General features: G+C 46.0%; 1 protein-coding gene across 4 annotated transcripts in view; it reads right to left on the bottom strand.

Moving 5' to 3' along the window:
• Positions 1-12,508, bottom strand: part of DOCK5 (dedicator of cytokinesis 5) — an 85,746-nt gene that overhangs the window by 39,235 nt on the left and 34,003 nt on the right. For all 4 annotated transcript variants that reach the window (XM_085559227.1, XM_077789239.2, XM_085559226.1 and 1 more), the window contains 14 exons: positions 12,006-12,135; positions 10,217-10,289; positions 8,695-8,837; positions 8,002-8,127; positions 7,303-7,427; positions 7,107-7,205; positions 5,671-5,743; positions 4,809-4,912; positions 4,341-4,533; positions 3,501-3,598; positions 2,426-2,515; positions 1,961-2,061; positions 1,046-1,180; positions 277-388 (listed from right to left, as the gene is read on the bottom strand). In XM_085559227.1, coding sequence (XP_085415353.1) covers positions 277-388; positions 1,046-1,180; positions 1,961-2,061; positions 2,426-2,515; positions 3,501-3,598; positions 4,341-4,533; positions 4,809-4,912; positions 5,671-5,743; positions 7,107-7,205; positions 7,303-7,427; positions 8,002-8,127; positions 8,695-8,837; positions 10,217-10,289; positions 12,006-12,135 — 1,602 coding nt within the window. The remainder of the gene's footprint in view (positions 1-276; positions 389-1,045; positions 1,181-1,960; positions 2,062-2,425; positions 2,516-3,500; positions 3,599-4,340; positions 4,534-4,808; positions 4,913-5,670; positions 5,744-7,106; positions 7,206-7,302; positions 7,428-8,001; positions 8,128-8,694; positions 8,838-10,216; positions 10,290-12,005; positions 12,136-12,508) is intronic.

Below are 12,508 nucleotides of genomic sequence, written 5' to 3'. Positions count from 1 at the left end.
TGAAAAAAGAAATAAACCAAGGACATGAAACACACGTGGGAAATCCAGTTTTTGTCAAAAGTAAATATAAGGACAACTGCAGAGAACAGGTTTAAAATCAAATTTATGCATTCAAAGAGCCTCCAGCCACTCCAGATCTGCAGTGCAGAGTAGGAAAAGTGCAGGAGAAGTGATTAATGGATAATTCTCTCATTCCTTTTTCTGGCCCAGCCCCTTCCCAGCTGCACCAGTTGATCTAATTAAAGATTTTTACTTTTTCCTGGAAATGATGCTCACCTTGATCTTGACAGCCTCCTCCAGGGGCCGGTCCATGAGGACATTGAAGGAGAGGAACAGCTGGCGAATTGCATCATTGAATTCATTCCCATCCTCACTCTTCCCATAAACACTGCAAAGAACAGGGCCAGTTACACACGGAAATCCAGCAGCTGAAACAGGATTTCATCCCGTGGAACAACATCTTAATGCCATCTCCTTCCACAAAGACACGGGGGTAAAAATGGAATTGGACATTTTGCAGGGAAAACTGCACTTTCCAGGCTGCTACTGCAGCAAATTCTGCTTGAGTTCCAAGTATTAAACAGGAAAAAAATCCATAATGGACATGAATAAAGAGTTTCAAACCCTCACTGTGAATCTCTGGAAGGATGTTTTTGAAGCTGCAATTAAACTACTTTGATTGGAGAAATGTGTCATCTCCCACCTCACCTAATGATTGAAGTATCTATGAGTTTCTTAAAGTTTCTGAAAATGAGGAGGAAATTCCATATTTTACTTTATAAAATAAATACTGGGTTCCTTTTCAGCTCTACCATGTGCTGCTTATTGCACGTTAGGGGGAACTAAGAGGTTTTTCTCCCTTCTAATCTAGTACTTTAATTTTTGCTCAACTCATTTGTTCCAGCCACTAACGAAGGGCAGAAAGATCCTCTTAATCAGTCAGTGATGGAGGATTTGGTGAAGAATATCTGTTGTAGTGATATTTACTGGAAGGAACCCCAGTGGTTTCCCAGAGGAGGCGCAGGGATGGAAGGGCTGGACCCACCTCAGGTACAAGACCCGTGACTGCACGATGAACCTGAACAGGTATTTCAGGGCCTTCAGGGCTGCAAAGAGCAGCTCTGTCTTGCTGGAGTCCTCAGCATTCCCCACGTAGCAGTTCAGGACTTTGGTGAGTTTCCTTTGGAAATAAAAACACAAAAAGGGGAAGCGATTCGGGCACGGTTCAGCTCCTGTGCAGGTTCAGCTGCCTCGCCCCAGAGAGGAACTGCAGGCACAAAAACACCACAGGGCTCCTCCTCACTGCCCATTTCCTTCCCAAACCTCGGGCTAAAAGGTCACAGATTCCACCCTCTTGCTCTGCTTTTCTTTTGCCCTGAAAGGACCTGTCCAGGAGGATGCAAACCCCGCTCCCAGGGGAAGGGACCGAGGCTTTCTCCCTGTGAGAGAATTCCCACGTGTGGAGCAGGAGGAGAAAAGGAAACGTGGATGGGCAGGAGAAGAGGACTTCAAGCTGTGTTTCCTCCTTTAGGGTGGCAGCCAATTCATGCAGATCAATAAAAATTAACAGGAGATTTTTAAAGAGGAAAAGCAGTTTGGTTTCTGGTTTTGCCCTCAGTTTGAACTTTTCACTTCTGCCACCACAAGGGTGATGACTTTTGGCTAAGGGGTGCTTGATCAAGGGGCTGGAAAGCCAAGATCCACGACAGAAGTGTCTTTTCTGTCTGCTTTGCCAGAAAAAAACCTCACAACGGAATTTTTTAGAGGGTAAAAAGAGCACTAAGAAGGATTCTTTTTCTCCTGAATGCAGAGAAGGGATGGAACTCTGCTCTCTGCTGCCTTTATCACATTAACATCATCCAAAATGACCTCATCAAATACATCACCAGGAGCTGATGTCATCCCCAAAGCCCCCAGTCACACTGCTGGGTGGCACCCGAGCTTTGGGACCAATACTCACACGTAGGCCAGGGTTGCACTGAAGTGTTTGTAAATGTAAGTCTCAAGCACAGTGTTGAAATGCTGGAACTTGATGTCTCCAATCAAAGAAATAATAAATACCTGCCAAAAAATCCAGAAGGAAACAGATCCACAGAGCTGCACACTAACTTGAATAGAACAGTCTCTAATTCCATTTATTTTGCTGGGTTGTAATTTTTGTTTTATCAACAGCATCAATGCTACAGAGAGGGTTATTCATGTTGTAACAGTCACTAAATACTGTGTGTGTGCAATTTATTACTCTTTTAACTATGGGTACTAAAAACCTGATGTACATTTCAGTCCTGGCTCCTGAAAAAGCCTTAAAAAGTGTTTAAATATCATTTATTTCTAGAGCAAAATACCAACTGCTCACTGGAATTACCCGGAACAGACTGGAAATGTGGCTGAAAACAAACTCTGCAGCCATAGAGGGTTCACTCACCAGCGCATCAAACACCAGGAAATCATAGGTTTCATTTTCTGACATTTCCATCATGATGTTGAAAAGTGCATCGAGGGTGTCTGGCAAAAACTAGAGGGGAAAAGGAACAGTAAAAGGGTGGGGAAAGGCAACTGCTTCTGGCATCCTGCACAGGAGCATGAGCTGGATCATTCCTCCCCTTCCAGCCTGGCTGAACTGTAAAACCTGTCCACGAGAAAACATCTAAAAAGGGATCTCAGCCCTGTGTTCATGCACATGATTGTCATGATCATCTCTATAGGAAGGAAAATCTTTTCTTCTCAGCTCTAAAAGGTCCCACTTTGCTGTTCTATTCCCTTTTCATCCCACAGGATAAAAATCCTGACCTCTCCGGAGCAGCCCGCCCTGTCCCGAGGCAGGACACTGCCCTCAGCCAGTCTGCAGTGACACAGTGACACATCAACCCCGTGTTCAGCTGCTCCACAAAACCATCACCTTGCAAAAACCCAGCACAGGTGAGATCCTTCCTCCTAAATCCTTCAGCACACCATTTGCTGTGGGAATTCCCCCCATATCAGGTCCACTGCCCACTCCCCATCTCCTGTTCTGTGAGATCTCTGGGCTCTCTCTGCTCCCAGATTCACAGCAAGCCCCTCCTCATTCACAGAGGAGTTGAAAATTAAATGTTAGGCTTTGGATGTGTCTCTTATTTCATAAGGATAAAGGGGAAAATAAATTCAACGCTCTCTCCCTGATCCCTCTAATATTCAACTTGTGTAATTCTGGTAAATTCCCCTAATGAGGGGTGGAGCAGAGGTTCCCAGAGAAGGTGTGGCTACCCCATCCCTGGTGTCCAGATGTCCAAGGCCAGGCTGGAGCAAGCTGGGACGGTGGAAGGTGACCCTGCCCATGGCAGGGGGTGGAAAAATCTAATTTTCAGGTCCCTTCCAAGCCAAACCATCCCATGATTTGATGATTCTCCCATTCCTCAGCACTCAGACCTGCCCTCCCAGCCTGCCCAGACACCTTTTGGGTCCAACACCAGGCTGACACACGACAGTGTGTGCACCAAGGAGGCTCAGATCCCTGGGGATACCTTCACAATTTCCCCTCCTTCCACCTCCATGAGCTTCCTGAGGTTGTGGGCGATGTTGTGGGCGTTGGAGCGCCAGTTCAGCAAACCCAGCAGGTCAACTGCAAGGACACAAAGCAGCCATCAGCAATTCCTGCTGCAGAGCAGCCCACAGCAAGGCTGGGGGATATTTTTAGTCAGTGCACAAAGAACAATCACCCTGAGGTACAGAACGTTACCTTGAGGTGCTTCTCTTGTCTTGGCAAAACAGCAAAGCTCTGCTATAAATGGAAACCTGGCTGCTATCTGATAACACGCTTGAGACCATTCTGCAGGTTTTTTTCAGAGCAGGTACCTCAAGCCAGGAATTTCATTGAAGTGCACAACTCAGTGCAGGAGCCTTCCAGAGCTGCTGCTGGAAGTCTCCCATCATTTACCAGCACAGGCTGGACTCAGTCACACACTGCTCCTCATTCTGACCCCTCTGGCAGCACAGCAGAGTTAATGCACACCACCACCCTGGAGAGCTCAGCCCTAACTGCTGCTCTCTTAACAGCCAGAGGAAAGAAGGCAATTAACCTTAAATGTTTAACATTCTGATAAAACACAGACACTGTCACTGACAGGTGACATTTCCACGTGCCAACAAACTTGTTGGGTTCAACACTGGCAGTCTGGATGGAATATTTGTGTGAAAGGTGTTTCTAGGGGCTGCACAAACATTCGGGGAGCTTGTTCTGGCAGCTTGATGGGACAGGGCTGCCACTGACACACGAGAAGAAAAACAAAAGCTGAAAAGCTCTCTGGGCACACACAGAAACCTGCCTGAATTTAAAAATGCCCTGTGTATTGCAGAGCCCCTACCATTCTGGGTGAGTTTGGTGGAGCAGATGACAGTGGCGATCTGGAAGCTGTCCTTTGTGCTGTCCTTGGTGGGGGTGAAGTTGGCCAGAGGGTGCAGGTTTTTCCCTGAGGGAGCCTCCTTCTCCTCCACCTCCGTTTTGGTGCAAGGAAGAGTCAAATAACTCCTGGCATCTTCCATTTTCTTGTTGTCACCCTGTTGGTTGGACACAGCAAGGAGAAGGGTCATGTCCCACAGTGACAGCCAGAATGGGTTTGAAATGTTTTTTCATCTCTGTCATTGCTTGAGTTCTGAATTTCAGGGATAAGTTGCTCATACTGCAAATGAACTGAGTTATTTCCAAAGCCACAGAGTTTAAGAGGATTTTACACCCCCCACACACACAGTGTACCTTTCTATAGCTTGGAAAATCAGCCAGGAGAGCATTTTGATGAATTTAACACAGACAAGGCTGGAAATGCCCAGGTTACCTTGTAAATAATCAAATTGTGTTTGCCATCCTGCAGCGTCGTTCCATCTGCATTCATCAGCTTCACAAAGCCCATGCCAAAAGCTCTCTCAGATCTATCCCTGGCTGCAAAATGGAGAAATCTTCATTAGGAATTGTCTTATTCATGCCCACACAACCCAAAATGCAGCCCTCTAACCTCAGCAGCAGCTGTATTTCATAGGCAACTGCAGCTACACAAACACATCCTCCTGGAGCATCTCCCACACACAATTTCAGTGGGTTTTGTGCTGATAGATGGACAGATTAATGGTTGGACTCCTTGATCTTCCAGGTTTTTTCTAACCTTAACAATTCAATGATCCTCTGATAGAGAATTTTATAGATATTTTTGGTTGGGATTTTGGTTTGTGAGCTGTAGATATGGAATGATGTCACTGCCTTCCTTTCAATGGCTGAGCCTCACATTATTGATTTCTTTTCAGGGCTCTGAAGTGATCTGATGGAACTTCTGGCTCTCACTCTCTCATTAGCCTTTCATTAGCCTAATTAGCAATCTTTCTATAGGAACATCATTAGAAGCCCACCAGGCCTTGCAGTGAATTTTGGGGAATAAATTAAAAGCAACACCCTACACTGAGAAACCAAATCAATAACAAACATAGATAATTGTCTTTCGAGGGGATAAACTGCTGCTCCTTATCAAATTTCAGTTTCAGGACAAAAACCAGCACCTAACTTTGGGTGCAAAAAATCTGAATGAGTTTTGGTTTTTTTGCTTGCCACAAAACTGGGAATAAGTAAACTGGGCAGGAAGAAACACTGTGGCTATACAGAAATTCAAGTTCACAGCAGTCCTGCAGGTGTCCCCTCCTGGCACTCACATTCCTGGGACGAGCGGTGGCGGAAGGTGAACCTCAGGTGGCAGCGACTGACTTCTTCTATGGCAATGGCCACCTGCAGGGAGAACAGGGTGAAAACACATTTTTCCTGCCCCCAGCCACTCTCCAGCACGTTCTGGTGCTGGTGCAGCTGCTGGCTGTACATCAGCTCAGGTTTGCACACAGAGAAGAAAGCAGCTGCTGACGTTTCTGGAAAAGTGTTGCTGACAAGTTAGACACATTGAGCAGACTAAAAATGCCTGTTGCTGCCTTGGAATTAATAAGGGGTTTTTTACAGGAAAAAACAACAAGGCTTGATTGTAAAGAATTTGAAAATTGGAAATCTCTCTGAGCATTCTAAATCAGTGTCTGATTGAGGTTCAGATTAACAGCCAGCACATTGCTAAAGTGACCTCTTGAGCTGTGCTTGTTTTCCCTGCAAGGAGCCCTGCAGGGCATTACAGATGCTGCCTCCTCCTTTAAACAAAAAGGGGGACCTGTGGAAATGAAGTTTAGTCAGAGAGAGAAACAGATCACTTTGCCAGGCATTGTTCTGAGAAAAGCTGTGAGAAGCTCAGGGAAAGAATTAAAACAATCTTGCAACTGGTGTTTCAAACAGTTGTTCTCTCATAAAATGTTCACCAAAGGGTGTTTTCTTAATTGGCCAAATTAGGGGTGAGGGGTGTTGATTAAATGACCAATCAGGTGTACCTGTATCAGTGTGGGAATTTGAGCTTCCCTCTGGCTGCCCTGGGACCCTAGCAGGGCTCAGGAACCCCCCTGGACAGAGCCCCAGAGACACTGGCTGTGATCTCTGTCCATGGAAAAGAGTTTCCAATCTCACAGGATCAATTACCAGCTCTGAGGGTTTGATATAAGTAATAATTAAGTGTGGCACGAGTGCAAAAGTGAAATTTTAGGATTGTAGATGAGGGGTCCAAAGGGGACAAGCTGGAGGAAATTGGGTGTGCCTTGTCCTTTTTCTCCTTCTTCATGCCCTCCATGTCTCACTGTGGTGTTGGCATTTTTCTGTTGGCTCAGGCTGGGGACACACTGTCCAACGTAGGTGACAGATATTGGCACGTTCTTGTAAATGCAGCCCAGGGAGTTTCTGGTATTTAATGTTTGTCACATCCCACTGAGGGCAGAGCCCCACACGCTGCCCTGCAGGACAGAGCTGGGCAGGGCAGCAGAACATGTGAGAGATCAACAGAATAAACAACCTGGAACCAGCACAGACCAATTCTGGCTTCTGCTTTGGCAGCGGGGCTGACAGACAGAGACTTTTACAATCTCAGAATCATCAATAGCTCAGATTCCATCATATCAGAAGAGTTTATAACAGAATGGGTTTCTACTACAGTCAGGGCAGCCTTCTGCAGAGCCCCAGAGCCGTGCTGCTGCCCAGCAGAGACACACAGGGACTGACAGAGCCTCACCTTGACAGTCTCGTACCAGCAGGGCTGCTTGACCTGGTAATACACCACAGACTTGTACTCCGAGACCCCCTCGTAGCCAGCCCCGGGGTGGATGGCTTTCTTTGGAGGAAAAAACACAGGCACGGGGGAAAAAGGTCAATACAGAATATTTTGGGTGGTGAATCCAGAATATTTTGGGTGTCGGAGGCCATCCTACCTCCTGCAGGTTCCCGTCCTCGTCGTGCACAGACATGGTGACCTCGACGTTCTTGGGGGTTTTCTTCTTGCCTTTGTCAAATTCCCCCTGGATCAGGGTGACGTAGATGTCATTGCGGACGTCACCTGCAATTCCCAGAGTTTAATCAGCTGGTTGTTCACTCCCAGTGTGACAGGTTAAAATTGAACACCCTTAGGTACCACGTTATCCTAATTTCCTCTTAGCCTTTCATTAACAACACCCACCAGCACATCGTTTTCATCTCCATCTCAAATTACACAAAATCTTCTAAAATGAACCATTTTCCTTTCTACAGACCTGTGTCCTGATGTTTTGTTTGGTTTTCTTTCTGTTTTTTTTTTTTTAATTTAATGAAATTTCTAGGGTTAAACCCACTCCGAATGGGTGGGTCAAAGCCATATGCAATAAAAACTCCTTTGACTAAAGAGATTTTCTTCCAGAAGCTCCATAAACCATCATTTTGCTGTAAGAAAGGAAACTCATGTTTTCAACTTCTTGTGGCAAAAAAAAACCCCAAAAAAACAAAAAAAAACCAAAAACCTGGACATTTCAAGAAAAATAAAAAGTTTTCAGATAAAAATAAATCTTTTTTTTTTTAATAAATCTTTTTCTGACAGAAATTCTAGAATTTCAGGTGGCTCTTTCACTCCATGGAATGCAAAAGCACATGGAACCTACCGGGAAGGATGATCTCAGGGAAACCCATTTTTCGAGCCACTGCAGTAGATCTGTCTACAAGGTGAGAAAAATCCTTCTGAACCTGAGCCAGATCCCCAGGGAGCAGCTTCAGGGACACCCAGAGACCTAAGAAAAGGGGGATGACACTCGTTTACTGAAAATAAAAAGGTACAAACCTGTGAAATTTCAGTCTGTGCTTCCAAAAAATCAGTGTTTTCATGACAATTCCATGTTCTCCATTGCCCAGTCCTCTCTGTCCCTGAATCTAAGTAAGATTTTTCTGGGCAAGAAGATTCTCTGAAGCAAACCCCAAACTTTCAGAGATGAATCTTGATTGCCTTTGAGCCAAGGAATAATGTGATTTAACCCCAAAGCATTTGGGACATGCAGCCAAGTCTACTTACAAATATTTCACGTCCCATAAAACACTTTTATTTTAAAGGTGTTAAAAAAATATCGACCTTAAACATAAGACCAGCGAGCAAGTGAGGAGCTGGAAGAGCTGTTCCTGTGCAGGTTTTGTCTGGTTTTTTGTGGATTTCAGCTCCGTGTGTGATGGGGTGACAAAGGGACAAAGTGAGAACCACGGCAAGGAGCACGGATTGGGCTCGGGGAAGGGATGGAACTCCACTAAAGCGTCATCCTCAGACTTTCAGCACTCGTTTATTCCCTGGAGCCTCCCCCAGGCTGCACCTTGGCCCTTGTGGTTGACCTCCTTGGCAGCGATGACTTTGTTGAAGACGGAGGTGAGGGGCTCGTTCTCGCCGATGACGTGGGAGGTGATCAGGGGGGACATGATCAGCTGCCGCTGCCTGATGTAGGTTTCCATGGCAATCCTGGGCAGAAGAACCACCAAAACGGCATCAGGAACTGGGGCACACTGACGCCAACCACCTACAAGGAGGGGCCTGGCCAAGAGTCGCCTGTTTTCCAAATAAATGTGGGATTTTTTTTAAGGATTCCATGGGGATTTTCATTCCTTCACCTGCACAAAATCCATTTAAACCTTCATGCTAGGAAATGCATGTATCCCTCAACCTAAGTAACACTGACCTCAGGATTGAAGCCCTTACTTCAGGTTTGCCTCAGAACCAGATTAACTATTGGTAAACTAATATAAATTAATATAAATTAATGATTGCTGTGACAACACCTAAGTGATGAACCCATCCCTAGTCACAAACAGGACTAATGAGGTTTAGATCTTGACCCTGACTTTACTCCTGTACCCACACCACCAATAAAGAGGGAGAAACAAGGTCTCCACAGGCTGCTCATCCTGGTGTCCACCTGGGGCTCTGAATTCAGCCTCACTGGAGCAGAAGAAAGATGGGAAAAAAACTCAAACCAACAAAACGAAAAATGAATCAAACAAACAAGTAAAAAAAAACAAAACAACCCAACCCCAAGTAAACCCCAAACCAAATAATTAAAAACAAACAAACAAACAAACGAAAAAAACCAAACCAAAACAAAAACCCTGAAACAAAAAAAAATTAACCAATCAAACTTATAAAAAAAAAAAGTAGCAGACTAATGTTATTTTGCAAAGGGAAAGCCATTCTTCCAGGCACTGAGAGGGCAGGGGAACAAACCCAAATCTCCCCTGAAAATAGCCTGTAATAACAAATGGCTGCAGCCAATGCTTTGCTCTATTTAGGGCTGTAACAACAAGGCTGGGTCTACCCAAACAAGCTCCGTTTTCGTGACTCTAATGTGCCAAAAAAAGTGAGCAACCAGAGCAGGCAGAACACACAAAGTCGAACTCTCAGTGCAGAAATGCAGAACTCGGTTGGGGTTGGAATTTCTTCCCCAGGAAGAGGAGAAACCCCTTCCCTATGGCTGAGCCTGACCAGGGAGGGGCACAGAGGGCCCCACACAAAAATCTGTGTCTCTGCTCAGCCTCTGCCAAAGTCCTGCCTTTCAACCCCTCAACAATTTTCTAAGTCACATCCCCCCAGCCCCACAACATTATTTTGCTCTGTGCTGCTTTTCCTCACCCCACAGAAATTCCAGCAACTGAGTCTCTCACAGAGCCACGGAAACCAAGGGGAACAAAGGTTCCTGAGGGCTGGCAGAAAGTTCTCCCCGCAAAGAGCTGACTGCTGTCTCACTGATCTCTTTGTGCCTGGGGCTCTGCCAGGCTCCCAGGCAGATCTGTCCTGCCCCAGAGCTTCGGCCAGGGCTGGGGTGAGCTCTGGAGCCCAGTACTCACTGCTGGAAGGGGATAAAATGCTGCTTCTCCTCGTCGTCCACCTTGCCATGGATGATGTCGGTGATGTCCATCACTGCAACGACACCAGAGCATCCCTCAGAGCTGCCAAGACCCCAGAGACAGCTTCTCCCTCTCAGAATGGAAACAGCAAAGGGTTATTTTGGGTCACTCAAAACAAGGGATCCGAGTGACCTGGGATAGTGGAAGGAGTTCTGGCCATGGCAGGGGTGGAACTGCATGGGATTTAAGGCTATTTCCAACCCCAAAACATCTGGGATTCTGTGACAGCAACAGAGGGAATCACTCTCATTTTAGCTTTTTTAAAAGCACATTTACATTGATGTGCATGTCAGCCCACAGCAGTGAGTGTGAATATACTGAATACACTCTGATAAAATACTCTGAGAAAAACCAGGTGGGACTGGGGCATTTCAAGGCAAAGAAACTCCACTTCTATTCAAATGCTGCCTCTTTGGAAATTGATTTCCACCGAGGATTTCAAGTAAGCCCCTTCACAAGAAATCCCAGGAGCAAAATAAGAATTGGCAGTCTGGCTCACCAAGGCTTCTTTAAAACCTCCAGCTTTATCCCACAAGTCCTGAGGAGCAAATCCCACTCTGATAAGGCCCTGTAAGTCTCTGCAGCCTGGCAGCCCGTTATCTTTGGGGGAGGTGACAAAAGGGAGCAGTGACAGTGTTTGATCTCCAGCTCCCACTGCATGAAGGGTTCTCGTGGGGACAGTTTGTCTGCTCTGGGGCAGAGCTGCTGGCCCTGGCACTCACAGCACACAATTCCCAGCTCCCAGCCCCGTGTCCCAGTCCCCCCAGGCAGGGCTTCTGGGTCGTGCTGGTGTCCCCAGGGTGTCGGAACTCCAAATGTCCCTCAGACATTTTTGGATGTTCTGGGCCCAGGTCAGAAGCATTTGAGACCCTGGCAGGCAGCTGCAAACAGCTGTGATTTTGGGTTTGAGCCATGGAACAATTTACCAGCCTTGCAGGAAGAACAAGAAGTCACAAAAGTTTAGATATTAGAGTAGAAGTAGTCACAAAGTAGAGGGAAGAATTTCTGAGTGCTGTACAGGGGGGTTTGGTTTTGTACATGGGGGTCAGAGGGTTTAAGATGGATTTGGGATTTGGGCCTGCCCTGTCCTCCCTCTTTCTCCTTCCTCACCTCCATGTTCTTGGTGATGTTGGCACTCACAGATTGGTTTAGAGTGGAAAGGCACCATTTAATATAGGTAATAGGCATTGGGGAAAAACTGTAAACATGTAACACGTAATGTACCATATAAAAGATAGAAAAGCACCATTTAGTATAGGTAATAGGCATTGGGGAAAACTGTGAACATGTAACACGTAATGTACCATAGAAAAGCACCATTTAATATAGGCAATAGGCATTGGGGAAAACTGTGAACATGTAACACGTAATGTACATATAAAAGATAGAAAAGCACCATTTAATATAGGTAATAGGCATTGGGGAAAACTGTGAACATGTAACATGTAATGTACCATATAAAAGATAGAAAAGCAGCCCTGGGCAGGGGGAGAAGAAGCAGTTGGGGTCAGAGAGGATGTCAGGGTGTGTGTGTGCCTCTGCCTGAGCTCTGAGCAAACCACAGCAGCCCCAGGAGAAAATCTTTTAGATAACTTGCAATAAACTGCCTTGAGACCAACAACAGAGACTGCTGAGCCTTTCTTTGGGAGCTCGGGTTGGAGGAGAGACTTTTCCAGCACACGGAGCCCTGAAGCAGGGATTGCTCCGGCACCAGGGTGGCAGTGCCCACCTGCCACGCCGAAGGGCCTGCGGAGCCCCCAGGTGTGCTTCTTGCCATCCTTCAGCTCCATGTGCCCCACCCGCACGATCTGGCACACCAGGCTGATCCTGGGCCTGATCAGGTCAGAGCTGCTCAAGTCCTGAAAAAAAAAAAAAAAAGAGTTCACATCAAGTTCTATTGCAAATGCAGGAGAACCCAAGAAGAAATGACAATGTCTGACTCAATTCAGAAGGCTGAATTATTTCTTTATTAAAACTATGCTAAAATACATTAATATACTATATAAAAGGAGGGTACTAAAACTAGATACTACTTTCTCTGACCCTAACACAACTCGTGACCCTCTCTGAGAGCCCAGCCCCAGGTGGGTTGGATTGGATTGGGATGGATTGGCCATCAGGCTCAAACAATTCTCACCAGAATCCAATCAAGCACTCACCCCAGGTAAACAATTCTCCAAACACATTCCACATAGGAAAAACAAGGAGCAGAAATAGAAATTGATTTCATTT

The sequence above is a fragment of the Lonchura striata genome, chromosome 22, assembly GCF_050655825.1.
Source record: "Lonchura striata isolate lonStrDom1 chromosome 22, ASM5065582v1, whole genome shotgun sequence".
Lineage (NCBI taxonomy): Eukaryota > Metazoa > Chordata > Aves > Passeriformes > Estrildidae > Lonchura > Lonchura striata.
Note: the sequence above shows the minus strand (reverse complement) of the source record. Positions and strands in the feature narration are given on the sequence as shown.